Source organism: Paralichthys olivaceus, chromosome 5, assembly GCF_024713975.1.
Source record: "Paralichthys olivaceus isolate ysfri-2021 chromosome 5, ASM2471397v2, whole genome shotgun sequence".
Taxonomy (NCBI): domain Eukaryota; kingdom Metazoa; phylum Chordata; class Actinopteri; order Pleuronectiformes; family Paralichthyidae; genus Paralichthys; species Paralichthys olivaceus.
The window spans coordinates 20,215,447-20,235,458 of record NC_091097.1 but is presented as its reverse complement, the minus strand read 5'-3'; the positions used below and the strand labels follow the sequence as shown (position 1 = coordinate 20,235,458).

Below are 20,012 nucleotides of genomic sequence, written 5' to 3'. Positions count from 1 at the left end.
GAATTTGTCAGGTTTCAGAAAATCAGAAAATAATATTGGAAAATAAAACTCTTATCTCACGAGTGAAGGAACTAACGAGATCAGAGACATCACTATTACACCTGAGGATTGTGGGTAGTGGAGTATTTTCTTTTTGAAATCTCGAATAAAACACATCGTGGCTTGGATAATCCAAATCTTTATTTTTTCCTCCCAGAACCACTGTTGAGTTCTAAATGATGATAAATTCACAAGTCTTACTATAAAATATAAGAATGGTTCACGTCTGTATGTTTAAGTCCGTTGTACTTGTTTTGCAATGTGTGATGACTGAATAAAAAAAATCTAAACAATAATAATTACACGAGAAAGCAAAAGTGAAAACTCCCGAACAACCTTCAAGGACAGAAAACAGTCCAATTAGACGCAGACAGTTAATGACTGAACTGTTCAGCACAGATTCCAGCGTTACCGCGACGAGATGTGGAACAAGCTCTGTTACTTCATTACTTTTCCTTCAACACATTTTTTCGACCGTAAAGTGCAGAACAGCCTCGAAAGATGGACGGAGTCCGGCCGTGTTTTTCTTTCCTGTTTAAATCGTTCGGTGGAAGACGCTGAGCAGAGCCCGGAGCAGGGAGATGACTATCTGACACGTGGAGACGCTCCAGTGACGGCTCAATATGCACAGTGGCTATTATCCAGACATCTTCACTTGATGTGCATGTTCTGCTCTCTATGGTTAAAAGGCGAGCAGCCAGAGAACTGCATCCATCCGTTATCTGTACAGTAGATCTCATTGTCTGAGGGTTGCGCTGGTTGATCCCAGCTGACAGCGTATCGTTGACCAACAACCATCAGCTCTTACAATCACAGTTTCGGTCGGAAACAAACACAAGATGCAAACTCCACACGGAGAGACCTCAGCCCTGCCTGAAGAAACTTTTTAGAAAAAGTCAAGAAGAAGACAGATCTCGTCCAAATCCTTTTTTTTTTTTTACGCCCTCCTGCGGTGAGTCTCTCTCTGATGTCATTCCCTGCTCGCCAGCGTGAGAGACAAACATCCAACAGTCGGTGAATCTCCTCCGTGCTCCGTCCTGCCGGCCTGACTCACACACATTCCTGCTCAGAGATGAATCCAAACATGCACATGAGTTGCACAACGTGGCGGATTCAAACACCGTTTCCCTTACGCAGAAGATAAAGTTAATAGTTTTTAAATCAAAGATAAATCCGTGAAAGTAAAAGAACCTCATGAACCTTCCAGGTTTCTTTTGTCCCCGCATCACCTGTGAGTGGTTTATAACTGACGGGCAACAGCAGGTCGATGCAGCACCACAAGGAAACAGACGACGTGTGCAGATGATGTTATTGTGAACTGGCTCAAATCAATATCATCTGTGGGCTTCAACCATGAGGACAGAGGTGTGAGGTCTGCGTGTGTGAGTGTCCGGCTTTAATAAATAAAACTAACAAGATATATAAGGTGTAGTTTAACTGTGAGGTTTAGGTTGTGGAAGGTGCAGACGCTGCCGAGGTTTTCCTCCTCGTGCTAAGCTAGGCTACCCGGCCGCCTGAGGTGGCTCGTTCACTTACAGCCGAGGGGAGACGAGCAGACCGACGCCACGGTTTGCGGTCGTCTAATCCGACTCTTGTCTTAGAAGCAAACGAGGGTTGCACCCCAAACATGTCAAAGTCTGTCTCGGTGGTGAGGCCAGAGGAAAACAAACATGAATCCGTTTCACACAGAAAGTCACATGAGCTTGTTGTGGATGAAGTCTGCTGAGAGAAAACAGAATCTTTATATCTGTCGGCTCTCGGCTGGTTTCTGGTGTTTGATCTTCTTATCTGTTTTCATTTTTATATGCTGTAACCTTTCCATGGTTATCAATGGCCTTCATCTGACTGAGGCTGGCTCAGGGGCTATAGTCCCTCCCATACTCCCCCCCCCCCCCCCCCCCCCCCCCCGCCTCTCCCCTCCTGCAACAGGATTTGAAGGCGAGGAGGGAGAGGGAGAGAGAGAGAGAGAGAGAGAGAGAGAGAGGGAGGGGGCAAAGCCGAGAGAGAAACAAAAAACGTGACGAGGCACGCAGAGCGTCCTGTTATGCAACAACTGACCTACTAACATAGATTTAGAGACTCGGAGAGCGAAGGAGAGGAAAAGGAAACGCAGAGGGAAGAATTGGAGCAAACATGACATGAGGCGCGCACTGGAAACACGCGGCACCGAGTCCACACTCGCATAAACCTCCACGAACCTGAGGGCTGGTGTTTGGAAAGTGAGAGAGAGAGAGAGAGACTGAGGGAAGCAGGCGGTGTGCAAAGCGGATTGTTGGACTTGACTGTCCGAAGCCTTCCGTGGATCCCGAGGCAAAGAGGTTGGTTTGTGTTGTTGTTGTATTTTTGAATAACTGCGTCAGTACATTCACTTCTGATGTTGGATCACGTTTAGAAGACGCGCGCTCTTGGGATCAGCTTTTGTTTTTGCGCGTTTGGAGCTGGTTGCGCTCGTGCGCCATGAGGAGGGTTTGTTTTGGTGCGTTTTTCCTCAATGTCAGAGCGAAGCTGCGTCTTCAGCCTCGTCGTGGAGGGTCTGTGAGAGGGTGTGTGTGTGTGTCTGTGTGTGGGGGGGGGGGGAGTCAGAGGTTATGGGATTCCTTTAGAATAAAGAAGTGCGGTGGAAACGCACGGAGGCGAATGTGGATGTGCGTTGGAGCGATGGTTGTAATGAGGCTGGGTCAACACATCCGCGCCGCTGGAGTGTGGCGCATGTAACCCTCAGGTTTTACATCACAGATTATTGTGGTGCTGTTAGGGGGCCACTTGTGGGGCCCCTCTATTACACACCTGCCTAACTCGGCCGGACATAAAGACAGTGTACAGGTATATGTGCTTATTGTTATTATTATTGAGTGTGCAGGTATTTGTAGTTATAATATTCATATTATTAGTATTAGTAGCAGTGTATATTACAAATTGTGCTGCTGGTATATGTGCCGTTTTTATTATTATTATCATTATTTTTACCATCACACAAATATTAGTGGTGTTTTTATCATTAGTAGTTGAGATATCTATATTATTATTAATATGAGCAGTAATATCAGTTACCTTATTATTATCAGTATTAATATATTCTTTTTAAAAGTGTGCTGGATTTATATCTGCTGTTTTTCTATTATTAGCATTTGACCTTATTCTCATTATTTCGACCTAAAGGGAAAATGTTCCATGTAATGTTCGGTGTGTGTCGATGTTGCTGAGGCTCCAGACAGTGACTCATTTCTACTTGGCTCGGTTTTTTTGGGGTTAGTAGGCTAGTCCCTGCAGACAAGTGGAAAAATCCCATGCAAACTCCGAGGACACACTTCTCCGTGTCACGTGTAGCAGCTCTTAGTAAAGGTTAACGCGGCGGTGCAGCCCTCAGGCTTTAACCCTTTCGCAGACGCGCAGTGTGAAGGAGCACAACGCGAGCCGGAGCGCACAGAGCCGACAGCAGCGATCGACAAATCCTCCGGTCCCGTGGGTGCGCGCGGACGGTCAGTGTGTTTGCGTGTTCGAAGCTCGGACTACAGACGGAGCCACAGCCGGGCGAGGATGGAGCATGGTGGCGTTGACGCGCCCCGGTGAAGGCAGCGAGGTGAGGCGCGGATCTGAACATCTGGATCAGATGTGGGTCAGATGTGTTAGCGAGAGTTCGCAGGACTGCTCGTAGCCGTGTAACCTGCATTCTGCTGTCACGGAGCACGAGGGACGTTTGCAGAGATGCGTGGTTTCATTTTTTTGAGGCGGTGGGTGAATTTCACGGCACAGTTGGATCCACGCAGTCTCCTCGGATGACTGAGGGTCCGATTAAATATGCATGAACACGATTTGTCAGACAGGGCAACAAAGGAGGCACGCGGGGTAACGTGTATCTCACAATGTGTCGCTATGTGAAGGATGCGTGATGTTCTCCTGCGGTGTGTCCAGAGATTCACACAAAGACAGAATCTAACATTCTGGCCTGTCATTGAACTTGAGGGTTTGGTTCATGGCTGCGTCATAACTTCAGTGATATTTCACTGTTTTTGAATCGAAAGCTCATCATGTCTTTACCCTCGTCACCGGCTTTTGTGCTTTACGCGCCGCACGTGGCTCGTCCCCCCGTCTCCCTGTGTTGCAGCTTTTCTTTAATGGCACGTTTTAATGCATCGCGTGCAGCAACAGTTTATATTAAACACGGCAGCAGCGTGAACAAGTGCTGCTCTGGATTGAAAATGGATTTCATGTGGTGTTGTTACAGAGTCAGGACAGTGTGTCTCAGCTCGGGGCATCACTGGAGCATTTTTACGCATTGTACGAGTTGCGCACGCCGCATTTACACAACCTATAGGACGCACTGGAGAGGTTATGAAGGTTGCATAATAATAAATTAAATAAATCAAAATGTATTAAAGAAGGGGCAGATTATGCAATCGGCGGAGACCCATCGTCTGTGGCTGTGCAGCGCTGCGCTTTGCTGCGGAGCGGCCGCGCTGGCGCGCACACTGGGTCTCTGTGCCAGCGACGAATGTAGGTCACATTAGCCCCGTGGGAGGGAGGCGGGGGGGGGGACGAGGCCGGGGAGGCAGAATCAAAACTCCACCAAAATAAATCCTGGCCCCGCCATAACAAAGAAACAGAGGCAGAACAATAAGATCCAGATTAAATAGAATAACAGTAAATAAACAGGAGCTTTCTGAAGTCCTTACAAGTGGATTGCATCACTGCTCTGGACTGTGGAGACAACTGCTCTGTGGTTAAAGAGTCTGAGTCCAGCTCCACTGAAATAAAAACCAGGAGTTCATGGTCAGAGCCATGGAGCAGTTTCCATCCTGTCCCACTTTGCGGCCTCTTAACTTTCTCGGGGTTTCCTGGCACATGTGAGATGAGGGAAGATGAGGGCCGGGCTTTGTTATTGCGCTGTGGTCTGGAGCCAGCGGAGGAGAATTACAGCATTTAGTAGGCCAAGGGAGCACATGTGACTGGAGCAACACATGGACTGAGTCACTCGGCTTTTTTTTCCCTTTTCCAGAGAGAGGGGGTGATATGGCTGAGTGTTCGTGGAACAAGGATCTCGCTCGGATAGGACTCCGCCTTGTGGGCATGTGCCCCCCCCCCCCCCCCACTTGATTTTACCTCTTTCTTAAGAAGATAGTCGGTCTCCCTCAGATTTGGATTTCAAGCCGACCCCACCCATGACCCCCCAACCTTGCACCACGTGCCATGTATTGCATTCTCCCCAGGAGGTGGATGGGGGGGGGGGGGGCAACAGTTTATCATTCCTCATTTCTCTGAAGCCTGCCCCCCCTCCTCCTCCTCCTCCTCCCCCCCTCTTTATTTCAGACCTGCTCCCATTTCCTGAAATGCTCCACAGAAACACGTGCAGCGGGTTTGAACCCTGGCCACTGTTTCCAGAGCTCACTGCCACATTTAGACTCTTGCGGCCGTGTGAGCGAGTGCAAGTTGGATTCTTCTGCGTTGCTATCATTCCACAAGTGCCACAGAGGCCTAGTGATGACACGTGAAGAATACGTGATAAACTGGAAAGCGTAATCTAGGTCAAGGCAAAGTGCGCAGAGGAGCGGGGCTGCAACACATGGCAGGTTGGCGTGTGTCTCTGTGTTTCCGTCTTTGCTCAGCTGCCATTTAATTCACTGCGTTTTTTTGTCGCCGTGGCTTTCATCGTGTCGGGACAAGACGAATCTGTTGTTATTTTTACCGACAAAGAGGACGAGCGAGACGAATTTCAACAGCCTGAGCTGTGAAGGAGAATCACAACACCCTGTGGATGTGTGTGATCCTGGTTCATTCACATGGTTGAGCAGCGAGGGGTGCAGCAGAGGGAGAGGCAGAGCCAAAAGCTGTGGGTTAATTAAACACAAGAGTCTGCTCATGTGTCTCGCTCGTCCCGGCTGCAGGAGAGATGTGCGACATGCGCCTCGGGTGACGTCAATCACGCTGCTTTTGTTACAGAACCTTGTTTTCTGCCTTCGGCCATGTCGACCCGCCGGTTCACAGAAAGTCTGATGCGACTGGCTGCCTCCTCTGTTTGCCCCTCGTTGTTGCTATGGGTGACACATTCCTTCTATTGATGCAATATCAACATTGTCGCAATCATCCACTGCCCCCCCCCCCTCCTCTACAGTATAATCTCATCTCCATCCCTTTCTTTGTTTTAACTCTCCCTCATTGATTCCCTCCCTTTCTTTGTCTCCGCTCCACTTGCTCTCACCTCCATCTATATTTAGACAATGCTCTAATTTTTCCACGCCTCACTTTTCTTTTTTTGTAATCCCGTCTCTTTTTTTGTCGGTCTCTCACTCTCGCCGCCTCACCTCTTCGCAGCTCGGCTGACCTATATTCCAGCGAGCCGTACAGTAGGAGGCAGCGAGACTTGTGTTTACAGAGAGCAGTCGGTCCACAGTTTCTGGGTCAGTGGGACATGCTGAGAAAAAGTGTCCTAGTCCCTCGTTCCTTCTCTCTCTCTCGCGCAACAGCTGCATGTCGAAGGCTCACAGGGGGACAACCTTTAACCATTCAGCCAGACCGAGGAAAAAATCCAAACAGCAGCACCTCCATCTCTAAACAAGATGGTGGCAATGTAGTGGAGATCTTAGATTACGTCTGATTCTTCGGAAAGAAATTTAAATATATATAAAAACTGATTGTTTGCATCCATTTTATATGGATCCATATTCTTGCGAGGATACGCCCGTGTCGTTACGTAATAAATCAGATCCTGGATCCAGAGCAGAGTAGAACCAATGTAAACATCTTCCCAGATTATGAGATTACAAATTCAGACAGTTCAATGCTGCTTATGCAGTTTATCCTCACATATTTACTTGCACTGGATAAATCAATGGGATCTACTGTTCGTCTTTGCACAAATTATTTCTTGTGATATTTGACCAGAGGCAACATTTTCTGTAAAGTCTTCATAATGTATTACATCTGCTCTTGTCGTCATTCGTGACAAAGACTTTTATTGATTTTTTGAAAACTTTGCTCGCTGCGTCTCGATGAGGCTGCACTAAACAACCATTCACTGGTGTAATGCTCCGATAACAGCAAACTAAAAGCACACCTGTTCAGCTCATCATACAGCGCCCCCTGCTGCTTTGAAGCTTTTAGGCGCCCATCGCCGTAGTTATGGGATTGTGCGACCACCCAAATGTTATCGGACCGTGTTACTCCTGCCCTACATCCCGCCTCCTTTCATTCCAGGGGCCCTTGACCTATATTTGTCAATGCCCGACCTCCCCCCACACCTCCAAATCTCTCAGCCTCTTTATCCTTGACCTGCACTGGCTGCTGCCTTTGTCTGCCTTATCTGCATCATTGATTTGGCGCTGGGTTATTTTTGGCGAAGAATGCCGCCGCACTCCTCTGGGGATGAACACATGGGGGTTGCACTGTTTCTGGATGTGATTTCCCCCATTGAGGTTTTTCTGAGCCCCACCAGCCGAGCGTCTGACTCACCCTGTTTCTGTCTGGACCAAATACAAAAGGGGCCAATTCCACACATTTCCTACTCTGTGACAACATGAACTAGGATCATCCGCCTTGCCATGAACTCTGTGCTCACGTTACATCACAAAAGTCAACATCTACATGCCAGCGTTGGTGGTCGGGGGGGTCACAGGCTGCAGACAGAGCAGATCAATAGCGGGGCCAAAAGGTCAGACGGCGAGGTCTAGGGATCATTCATTGGTTGCCAGGAGCGACGCAGTCAGTAAAAGCCAGGCATGCCGAAGCAGCACCGGAACGCTTTACAGAAACGTGTCTTTGGTTACTCGTCAATGTGAAAAGAAAAACAGCATCAGCAGAAATGACTGAAAAGACGTAGTTGTAAAATCTGAAATGGAAACGCAGTGTGGAGCAGCAGCAGTCCACGTAAATTGACCTAATCTGTGTTTTCTGTTTGTCTCTCTGCAGCTTTTCATCTTACAATCAACTGCAAACCGAGGAGAGACGAGCACAGAGAGCGAGGCTCCCCAGGAGACCGATCTACACTGACCCCCATCCAGTCACAACTTGACTAAACCTGCAAAAGGCTGATCAAGAACTTTTGGAGGAAACCGGTTTTTGTCTCTGTCGCTGAAGTACCATTTCAAACTGGCTACCACAAGACAAGAATGGAAAATCTGACTTCAGCACTCAAGAACTCAGGGAATAACCTTAACTGCCTTGAGACCTTCAATGGTTATGAGGAGTCGCATCCCTCTGACCAGGAGACTCCAGCTCGCCTTGGGCGCCTCATAAAACCCAAACCCAATATGAGCTGCAGGCGAAAGCGCGAGTTCATTTCCGACGAGAAGAAGGACGCCTCCTACTGGGAGAAACGTCGCAAGAACAATGAGGCGGCCAAGCGTTCCAGGGAGAAGCGGCGTCTCAATGATATGGTTTTGGAAAACCGTGTCATTGCACTGAATGATGAGAATGTGAGGCTCAAGACTGAACTGCTCCAGTTGAAGCTGCGCTTTGGCATTATAAGCACAGCCTCTTATATTGAAAAGAGCCAGCAGATTGGCGGAGGCAGCAACACAGGAAATGGAGGCTCATCCTCATCTTCCTCCACTCAGTACTACTCCAGTGGTTACTCCAGCAGTTCTCAGATGATAATGACGTCAGATTCCTCCGAAACAGAGCAATCAGGGCGCAGCGAGGGCCACAGGCAGCTGGTGAAATACTCCCCACGTGGTTCCCTCTCTGACATGTCAGACAGCTCCTCCAGGGACAGCCCTGAGCCACTCCCCTTTGAGATCAAACAGGAAGGTGACAGGCTAGAGATGGACATTGCCAATGGCACCACAACCCAGATCATGTTTAACATCCACCGTGGTCTGGCCTCTGTACCCACTCACCACCAGATCCAGCAGCATTCTCAGGAGCTGGAGGCTGCGTATCACAGCCAACAGCAGCAGCTTCAGCAGCAGGAGCCTGTCACTGCTGTCACCAATGTAAGCCAGCCAGCCCCTCACCCACCTGCTGCCCAGAGGAGCGTCATTCTGTACGGCTCCAGCAGTGCCTCCTACCCTGTGGACACTGATGTGCTGGCAGCTCAGAAGCAGAGCAGTGGCAGCAGCTCGACATTTGTTAGTCGACTGCCCCAGAGCGCCACAGAGACACTGGCTGAAGTGACAAAACAGCTGGAGAGGAAGACATTAGACTCCCCTTCATACGAGTTCTCAGACAGCCGCAACGAGGCTGGAGAGAGACAGATGTATAGAGTTTGCCAACTTCCCCAGCAGCACCAGCAGGAGAGTGATTCGTCGGCAGAGCTCCTCCACCAACACATCGAGGGGGTCAACCAATCCCACCTGTACCACCATCTCCAGCAGCCTCAAAATTCATACCTCAGTGCCCAAGACGAGGAGCCACCTGTGCTGAGCTACGAAGGTGGGCCGAGGGATGAGGCCTACTACCAAGGCCAGTCAAGCTCCTCGAGCAAGGACACTTCGTCCAGCGATGGATCTCCCCGCAGCTCTGACAAAGAGGCCTCCACGGATGAGGATGAGTCCCCCTCCTCATCCTGCACGGACACGGGCAGCTACGACAACCACCACCACCACCTTACCAGCCTCCACCAGCCTGCCTCACCTTTGCCATCCCCCCACGGCTGCTCTCAGACGCAGGGCCGGGATCCGCAGGGGGAGGTGAAGGGCACAGCGTTGCCTCACAAACTCAGACTCAAACACCGGGCGATGAGCACCGGGAGCGGCAATTGCTCTGGCCAGGAGTCCCCGACCACGCCTCCCTCTGCCACACCACCTCCCCTGCCCCAACACCCTTACTTTTCCCTCTCTCCACCACAGGACATTGAGCGAGAGGGCGCAGGCGGAGTCTGTAAGCAGGCAGCATCAGGGCAGGCGGCGAGGAAGGAGAGCGGGAAAAAGGAGACAGGTGGACGACGAAACAAGAGACGAGATTAAGTGACACTGACCTTGTAACTTGTCACAAAAGACACGACTTCTCCTGTAGGAATCACCCTGCCACCATGCCTTCGCCCTATAATCAAATCCCCTCCTCGAGCCCCTGGGACAAGAAGCTGGGCTTTTTCCACTTCCCTACCCCGAACGTCTCCAAATAGGCTGGACATCTTGTAGGGCTGTAATATATTTGTAAATATTGTACAGATTTGTCATTTCTTACATCCTCTCCATACTTACAAGAGCACTTTTGTTTAATGCGATGAGAGGAGGAATGGAACTTCTTGCTTTTCTACTTTTGTCATTAGCAGAAAACATCAGCAAAAGCACATTTTAATCAATTACCAACAAGAATGTGGGAAAGCAAAGTTTTGAGCTTTATCAGTACTATAAATTTGGTACATACCTTACTGTAGACAAACATACACACGTATGGCATCTGCCTTAAACACAATCCAATGCAAACGTACACTGGGGACATTCCCTCGACCAAAGAAGCACCAACACTACAAATACTAAGTTCCATACCTCTTCCCAGACCCTACCTCTACCAACCCTTTCCCCAACCATCTCCATTACGATACGAAAGATCGCCTTCGCCTTTATTTTTTAAGCACTTGGTTTGTATATTACTGTGATATATGAATATATGTATCTATTATAAATATATATTTTACAAAGAAATTTGAATACAAATCCAACAAAAAAACGACAGACCTGCAATGGCAAAAATGGGATTTTTTTTTTTTTTTTTGAAAGCGACCATGCTAATATGAATCACTGTACAGCCACACGTCTACTGTCGCTACAGTTCAAATTCAAAATGCCTCTCTCTTGATTGTCAAGCTTTAGCATTAATCATTTGTTAATGCCCTGTTTACACAGAAATGGCCGTCCAGTCTGGAGCGCCAACAGCACTGAATGGAGAACATGTTGTTTCCTGAGGCAAGAGCCTCATTAAAATGTTTGGATCTCTTAACCTTTAACCAGCCTTTAAATATTCGGTGGACTCCACCAGCTGCAGGCTATGAGCCTTGACTTTATTTGAGCTTTATCAACCATATCTTGTTGTTGTTACCATTTACTGGCCCAGTGTATTTATTTCCCTCTTCTCCCATCACTGTAGAAAAGCCCACAGGAACATAGACGGAGAATGTGTACAGACCTTTTTAGACGCAGTACGAGCTGCAGCCTCGAGCAGGAACTGTGAACGTGGGCACGGGAAGCTCTTCTGTAACCGAAGAGAGAGAACCTTCCAAACTTACTATACATTCAAAAAGGTTTTCTGTAGTTTGACCAAACGCTCAAAGCTCACACACGATCTCAGATGATTCGAGGAAATAGAAGCTTAAGCAACGCCAAACTTTTCTAACCCTCCAATGAAAACCAATCCGAGCTCAGATTGACGAAGACTTCCCTTGTTTCCCACGTGCCTCCATTATTGACTTCAGGCTTGATTCATCCCTGTCTCGTTGCTCTTCTCTCCCGGGCAGCGATGAATTACCTGCACTGGATCCCAGGTTTTAGAAAGTCTGTGTACCATGTTTGGCTTTTTGGTGCTTGTGTATAAATGTAAAGTTCCCCTCCCCCCTCACCCTTGAACAACCGTAATGTTTATTTCATTGGTTTTATATCCTCTTTTTGTTTTGTTTCCATCCAGGTGTTGTTCTGTTTCCTATCCGGTGTCTTTCCTCTTATCGACTGTGATGACATGTATTTGCCTCATTCCTCCCCCCTCCTCCCCCCTCCTCCCCCCCTTCTTTCAGTGTGTATTAATCAGTAATGTTTGTGGTTTTGCTGATGGTTCTATGAAAAACGGCGAGGACAAAAAAAAAAAAAAAAAGAATCAAACAAGGTTAGTGTGGTGTTTAGAAATGATGGTTGGTCTGGTTGGTCATTACCATCGCTTCCTTTTGACATGTATGTAAAGACACTAATGTTCACTGTGGAAGATGGGAGCATTTCAAGATCTGAAAACAAAATAAAAAGAATGTTGACCTTTCAACATATCATGACAAGAGCCTGTTCTTCTCCGTTCTGTCGCAGCACAATGAAACTTTAACACACGACCACAGCCCACAAAGAAAGACTGACCTCGCTGCTTCGTTGTTGCAGTCGCAGATTTCTCCATTAATATCGTAAAAATGCAGAATTTAAATAGACAACAACTGTGAGCAAACACAACAGGATCACTTATAGTAGAGGTAACGAGAGGAGCACGATGGAACAGTAAAGGTGTCATTTACAAACTTCTCCGTTTTTTTTAAAGTGCGGACGCCAGCGTTTTCAAACGAAATCTTCGGGGTGTGGAAGTCGCCTCGGGCTCTTTGGTTCGAAGCAGCAGCGACTGTCCGCAGAGCGCCCAGCCTGTCAATTTAATGATGAACTAGAAACCTTGAGCCTGATCAACATGAGAGAATGAATCACCATTAGCAATCTAACAAACGCTGTGTTGTCCTGGTTTATTCCAACCATGCTTACCGACACTCTGTCTTTTTATTAAAACTAATTTTAAAACCTTTCACATAAACATTCAAGAAGGCTTCCTATTCTTTGAGCTTCACACATTTGTGACCTTTTTTTTTTTTTTTTTTTTTTTTAAATAGCTTCACGCAGGTGAAGCTTGACCGACACACCCTGTTCCGCACGCAGAGCCTGATATGGCGCTCACATGTCTCCACGAGCAACTCGTTCTTTTTAGGCATCGGGTGCTAATCTGCAACGAGAGGAGAGGACTGACACTCTGACACACTTTGCCCGATGGGGCCAGCAAGCTCGTCTGACGCAACGCTGGCCGACTTCTTACAGACACATAAGAAATGAATGTTGCATTAACGTTACCTGGAAACCCTTGTGTAGGTTTACACTACTGACGACAGCCTCTGCATTACAGGCTCATGTTAAAGCTTCTCTGTTGAAACACGCCACATCTTGAGTGGACATTAAAATGAATTAGAAAGCTGGAGCGTGACCTCATTCTGCAGAGACACACTGGCTCATAGGCAGCTTCAACAGGAGCGCCCCACTGAAATCCTGCATGCTTAAAGCGGAGGGGCAACACAAGCCGGACTAAACGGCGAGTAGATGAACTGAGAGCGTCAGCGCTGCGTGATGTGCAGGACAAAGCCGGGGCAGAGCCAGTCTGAGCCCCTGACGGCTGCAGCTCAACTGTCCTGTCGACCTCCTGAACGGGACCCAGCGCATTCTTTGTATCAACAAATAAAAGGCTGCTGTGTTATCAAATCCAAGTCCAGACTCAGAGGCTGCACGGTGCCAGAGTTTAGGAGCAGAATAAAGCTCGTATATCAATAAAGTTAGGTAATATATATATAAACATCTTATTCCTTTAAAAGACATTGTGCATCACAGAAGGAAAACTATTCATTTAATTTGATATTAATGGTTTTATTACACAACCGGCCCCTAAAAAAAAAAGATCAGTTACGCAGTAATCACATACGATGACACTAAAACAACCTTTTTTTTTTAGTTCCTTCAAAATGGGGTCATGTTCATAACAACATAAAGGGCAAAGGGAGGAGCGGTGAAGGGGGGAGAGGAGGGGGGGACTGCGGAGGGGAGGGGGAGGTTGACCCAGTGCTCTAACTTGATGTAAGACTGCAAACAAAGCAGCTCTTTGAGGCTGACACATCAATGCCCTTCACAATGCTCTCAGTCACACACACACACACACACACAAAGCCAAGGCTGTGCACAGACCGTTCTGACTTTTACTTAAATGTTCAGCAAACAGGGAGTTCCTCACAACAGCCCCCCCCCCCGACTCAACACCCATGGGATCGCACCAAGGTGACACCGCCCCCGCAAAGGAACAGCAAAGTGTCCGGCGGCATTTTGCTGCGTCCCCTGTTTTCCTGATTTGACTTGAACGGCTGCTGCACTGGAGCCTGCAAAAACAGGACGAGGGGAAAGTAGGTCAGTGAGCACGTGCGGGGAAGGGAGAGAGGAGAGGAGAGGAAAAGGAGAACTAAAGAGAAGGAGAGAGCGAGGGTGGGGGGGGGGGGGTGTGCGGATGGATGGATCGATGGAGGTTATGGCTCCATCCGTGTCACTCTTGTTTGTGTCTGGTGGCAGAGATGCTCTCGGCAAACAGAGCAGAAACAGGACTCTCGTGTTACCTGGCTCCCCGTCCTGCGCAAAAAGGGTTAGTGGAGCAAGAAACGGGGGAGTAATGGGGGGGGGGGTGAGCGAGGGATGAAAGAGCAGAAGTAGAAGGAGGGACCCCAGGACTGCAGACACCTGGCTTGTTTCCAAAATGACACACAACACAGGAAGGTTCCAGGTCGCACTCAGGTAACACAACTGAAGAATCCGCTGCCTGACAACTGTACAGCCGGGAACACAAAACTCTGTTTGCTCTGTGTGTCAAAGGTTATCACATTCCGCAGCTGCTCTACAGTGACCGGCACTGCGTACGCAAACATACACGGAATATCACGTAACTGCGAAACAACAAACAAAGCTGCAAACACAAAAGTGTTGAGAGACACGGTTTCACCGCACTGCTGTTGACCTAGTTTTACGATTCAGGAACCTGAAGGCACAATTCCCAGCAGGTCAGTGTCTGACAATGTAGGTTTTAATCTCGGGATAAACCAACCGATCCAATATTGTCATTGTTAAATCAACATCACGTAACATGATGGTGAGAGAATTAGTGTACGTGGAACAGTGGGAATGAGCTGGATGACAGTTTAAAGGCTCTTGACAGTTGTTCAGCCTCGTTAGAACTGGTCTGAAGCGGCTGGCTGAGTGGGGCAGGGAGTGGCCTGGCCCCGATTTAGCTTTGGACCCACTGGAACGCCCTCCCCCCCCCCGCCCTCCCACCCACTCCCGCCTCTCCCCTCCAGAGTGTTCAACACACTCTCTGGGTCATGCACACAAACACACACACACTCATTGGCCATCAACCTCAAGTGCAAATTTAGCAGAGATGTAAGAGATGTGTGCGTTGTAGCAGGCGTCTGATCTCCAGCTACTCAACAAGTACACTTATCCTTTTAATGTGTGTGTGTGTGTGTGTGTGTGTGTGTGTGTGTTGTGTAACACCATGTGATAAGAAATGGGAGCAGCCAGAGAAAAGAAGAAAAACTTGACTCTTCCGATGAGAAAGTTAATCCTCAGCCACTGATCATCTTCATATGACTCACTTCCTCTCCAGACTTGACGTCGACAAATTCTCACTTACACCTGCAGTGCAGACGGGGGTTTTTTTTTAAATTAAATTAAATTCTAATGTTCAGGTTTGATGGAGAAAACATCCATACAGGTGCGTTTCTGTTCGAACACGCCAGACGCAGAGAGCGGGCGCATTTTAAAAAACGCTGTCGTGTGGATGTAGCCTGAGAGAGAAACAGGTGATTCCTCTCGGAGGTGGAGCGAGCCTGGAGACAGAGGATGAGTTATGACGGAGGCCCAGAGGCCTCGGGGTTGGGTTGGTAGGGGGGGGGGGGGGGTAGAGAAAACATTGCAGGAGAGTGAAAACAAAGAGTCGTCTGTGTCAGTCACCCCACGGGCTTCCTTCCTGTCGGACCACAAGGCCGTCGACTAACTGCAGCCAGAGGGGAGAAAAAAAAACAGAATAATCTGCTCAGCATACCGCTCCACTGTAGCCCCACCCAACACACACACACACACACACACACACACACACACACACACACACTGCAGCCCCACCTGCACCTTCCTGCCAAAAACTGTGGGTTAACTCACAGAAGTGATGTAAGAGGTGGGGGCGACACAAATACCACAAATCCTGTTGTTTGTGCATTCACCGCAGCAGCTTTGCCGCACCCCCCCCCCACCACCACCACCACCACTGCAGCTCTGCCAGAGCTGTCCAGAGTCGTGATGCTGCAGATGCCAACTGGCTTTGTCAGGTGTGAAGAATTACAGCAGGGACACCGGGGACGGAGCGATACAGACACAGACAGATTTCAAAGAATGAAAAACAGGTCGTTTTCCAGACACGCTTGGCGTCCACACTTCTCCGGAGATTGAGAGCCGCTAAAACTGAGAAACTCTGCTGGTCCTGTTTTAGTTTGCAAGCTCCCCGGCTGCTCTTTTAGTCTGGACGGGCAGAAAACTGAGGTTTGGAACCGATGACGTAGACGCTCACAACCTGCTGATTGGTTCTTTTACGTACTTCACTGATTCATCAGACTCCCCTCCACCTTCACCAGGGAGAATCAATTCCAAGTGTTCTGACCCTGGTGTCTTTGCAAACGGATGTTATTCAGTTCAATTCTAAATTTAACGACGATACGAGTGTTTGCATGTGGAGGACACAAGCTATTATTAGAGCAGCCCTGTGTACGCGAGAGGTCACGTGACGTGTGTTGTCAGGCGAGAGCGAAGACGAGGATTCAAACGGAGCAAAAACACTCAAGGGCACAGATTGTTTTCAAGACCGTGATCTAAAGAACTGTTAAAACCTTGTCACACACTGTTTTTTTAAATTTAATTAATGAAGTAACGGAAGAAAAATGAGTTTATATCGTGACAACTAAAGAAAACTGTTACACACGAGGCCTGAGCTGCTGCTGCTGCTGCTGCTGGAGGAGACACGTAACATATCAAGAGTCGTAACTGACTAATCTCGTCTAAATATTGACTTTTTATAACAACGCTTTATGAGACACCACAATAAACCTTTTACTGGTAATGTGTAATGAGTGTTAAAATACCATGGAAGCACGTTCAGAGGAAAAAGAGCCGGAGCTTTTCCTATAACACGGAAGAAGTTTAGAGAAACACTTTGCTTGTTAAATAAAATCGTGCACTTTCAGTTCACGTGTTTATGTTTTGTGTTTCACTTCGGCAGCGGCAGTGTGTTCACCGAGGATCCAGCTCAGGCCCCCGCTGCTGCGCTATGTGTTGAGAAGGTATTATTACACAATACTACACAACCCGCTATACACTAAAGTTGTGTTACTGTGGGATTCCAGGGTGAGATGTTTGTTTTTACTTTGAGGGCTCGGTCACAGGGCCCGCAGTGTGTGTGTGTGTGTGTGTGTGTGTGTGTGTGTAAAAAGGGAGGGTTCATTCACTGCAAATTACCCTCACTTGCCTTCCCTCTGTTTTTGTTTCCAGTTCCCCTTAAAATTAGGTCAGCAGTCACGTGATGTGTTTCTGCAAACGAGCAATAAAAAAATAAAAATAAACTTCACCTTCTCAGAAGATTATGATAAGATGACAATTTATGTGTTTACTATCAAATCAGGAAGGTTCAAGTTTCATCAGCCGTTTGAGGCCAAGTCCGAAACCCTGAAAACATTGTTCGATGGTTTAATTTTCATGTAACCCAGAGGCGGCTGGCCGTGTGTCATGTTTACTCTCCAGTCTCCGTGTCCTTGTGGAAAGTCACCATCACAGGTGCCGTCCGTGTGCACGTGTGCGGCAGGCACAGGGAGTGGCAGCCAAACTGGCAACAAAGAGCGAAGCATTTGAGCGACACAGAATCAGAACGCGCCGTCCTGACAGTTCAGAAATGATTCAGATCATGTTTCCTGGAGGGAGCTGCTCAAACAAAACAGAGAAACATCACATGCATGTTCCCGAATGTGTGTGTTTGTGATATTTGGTGAAGGATAACAGATGAATCAGATGCTTTAGGTCATAAAAACCAAACACACTGTGACCTGGATTAACTTAATTAGGTTTCCTAACACTGAACACATTGACATGTGCTTGTTATGTCAACACTGCCTCAGACAACAGACTGCTACTAAAGACCCACTTCACATTTTCACCTATACAACACACACAAGTGAACTTCTCTGGAGTACAAGGAGTTTATGCAACAATGCTAGTTGGATCACAACTTCCCCAGAAATGAAACAAAACAAGTTTGTATGAAACAACACAGAGCTCAGCGCAGCAGGAGGGGGGGGGGGGGGGGGCTGAGTGAACCACCGTGATCAGAACAATGAGTTACATCACACTTCTCTTCAGCTGAGCCACGTGTAACATCACTCAGTGACCACGTTAGCAGATTTCTCCAGTGGGGTCAATTATTTCTAAAAAGAAATAAACAGGAACTAAAATCCTCAACCAGATGAAAACACACCAGCTGATCTCCTGCTCTTTTGCATGATCATCGTCTGATCGGCCTGTTTGTGTGAACACAGCTCAACTTCTGCCAAACGCAACACGAGCAACGAGACACAATGGACCCACGACGTCACCTCGTTCAAAGAGAACGGGCATCGAGCCTCGAACGTGCTGCATGAGAGACCGATCTGAATGGCTGAACAAATCTGATATGTGGGCAGTGATGGAGAAGGTCTGGCTGCAGCGAGGCATCTCTCTGTTAGAGCTCTGGTCTGAGGCCAACGTGCATCACAGAGTGCATGTCACTTGTTGTTCCAGAGACGCAATCAAGAGATGTATCACAACGAAGCCTCTCACAAACAGAAACTCCTGAATGTGACTTTCAATTAAATGTATTTAAATCATCATGGCTGTTATGTTTCCATGTCTGAGGTAAAACAGGACGTGATGTTGTTAAGATGTTTTTCTCCAAAAAACAAGTGGTGTCAGATCTAAAAATAACCTCTCCTGCTCTCTGAAACATTAATTCAGGATTACTCGTCCATTTATTAAAGTCAGATAAGCTGTTTATAAATTCTAGATGCATCTGTGGAGAGATTTATTTGTCAAACGGGTCAAAACTGTGAAGGCATGAAACACCGACAGTATGTTAGGGTTACATGAGAACATAGAAAGTTCTACCTTATATAACTTTTACGCAACATATGCAACACATCTCAGTTATCACTGAATGAACAAGGGGAACTCTGCCACGTTAAATATTCGGTGTGAGACGCTACAATACTTTCACAAGCTTCCATCTGGTGTGATCTTACATGTCTGGCTGCCGGACAGCCTCAGCTAGAACCAGAAAATATGCATCAGTCCGTCAGATGTGATTGTTGATATTCAACTTGCGCCAAACCCCCGAACACTGGAGGCAGCGGGGGGGGGAGGGGGGAGAAATGTAGGTCAGCCCCGCCTACTTTCTTCAACATGGCCCCGCCCTCGCTGTCACCCTTCCACCGAAAGTTTTCAAGCAGCGGAGCCTCACATGACCCCGAGCATAGCGGAGCACCCCACGGCAGCTGAGGCTGTGGGGAGGCTGTGGGGAGGCAGCGCGGTAAAGAGGTGCGGAGAGGGGGGGGGGGGCATGCTAAAAATTCAGAGTTGGCTCTCCTAACATGGCTCTGCCTCTTGGAAAACCCCCCCTCCCTCTTTTCCTCCCAGACTTCTGAGGTAATCTCCTCTGTGCTCCAAGAAACCTGACCATATACAGCAGCCAGTGGGATCACCAACCGCCGGACCGAACCGTCCTCACGTGGCTCCGCTGGCTACGATTCAGGCTCAACGGCTGACGGCAGGAATGTCATGTCTCTCTCTTCGGGCGAGCGTTATCTATCAGCAGGTTACACTTAGTAAGCCCCCCCCCCCCCCCCCCCCGGTGTTCGTACAGGGCCGCGGCTGTTTGTCTCCGGGAGCCGACACAAGGCCACCTTTTAAGGAGCGTAGCACAGAGGTGGCGTTTGCTACGAGAGTCCGAGAACGCAGAGGGAGGGGTTGATGGGGTGATCTTTATTTTTCCCCTCAGGCAGGAATGCGAGCGTTGACTCACTTTAGGGGCCCCCCCCCCTCCCTCTCTCTCTCTCCCCGAGCAGCAGCTGACTGAGCCGGTGTGGGTGGGTGACAGCAGCCTCCCGGTATGAGTCTGCTGTTCAGGGCAGTGTGTCACATACTTAGGGAAGCACAGCTTTTCTCCATCGCACCACTGGCAGATGCAGCGCTGCAGCCATTCCAGACTGAGAGCATAAGTTAAATCATAGCTGTGACTACAGAGGTCTCATCGAGCAGTCGCTCTTCAAGACACTGACTTTTCTCCAGAGGGGCCGCGACCGAGACCGTCCGAGTCAGAGGCTCCGGACTTTCTCCAGCCAGCGCTCTCTGGTAAAAAGAGAGACAGAGCTGGAGATCCGCGACAGACGCAAATATTAAAACTATCACAAACTATTCAAATATCTCAGGACG

General features: G+C 48.3%; 1 protein-coding gene across 3 annotated transcripts; it reads left to right on the top strand.

Moving 5' to 3' along the window:
* Window positions 1-2,012: 2,012 nt before the first annotated feature.
* On the top strand, window positions 2,013-11,953 carry nfil3-2 (nuclear factor, interleukin 3 regulated, member 2). 3 transcript variants are annotated; one of them, XM_020110815.2, is made up of 2 exons: window positions 2,013-2,357; window positions 7,942-11,953. In XM_020110815.2, the coding sequence occupies exon 2, from the start codon at window positions 8,142-8,144 to the stop codon at window positions 9,936-9,938; it is 1,797 nt and encodes a 598-aa protein (XP_019966374.2). In that variant the 5' UTR covers window positions 2,013-2,357; window positions 7,942-8,141; the 3' UTR covers window positions 9,939-11,953. The 3 variants fall into 3 exon arrangements, with proteins under 3 accessions (XP_019966374.2, XP_069381194.1, XP_069381193.1); XM_069525093.1 differs by lacking the exon at window positions 2,013-2,357 and adding an exon at window positions 2,633-2,862; XM_069525092.1 differs by lacking the exon at window positions 2,013-2,357 and adding an exon at window positions 3,436-3,619.
* The last annotated feature ends 8,059 nt before the right edge of the window (window positions 11,954-20,012 follow it).

Bases quoted from the DNA above. Each gene is read 5' to 3' on its own strand.
- nfil3-2 (XM_020110815.2), top strand. From the start codon at position 8,142: ATGGAAAATCTGACTTCAGCACTCAAGAACTCAGGGAATAACCTTAAC.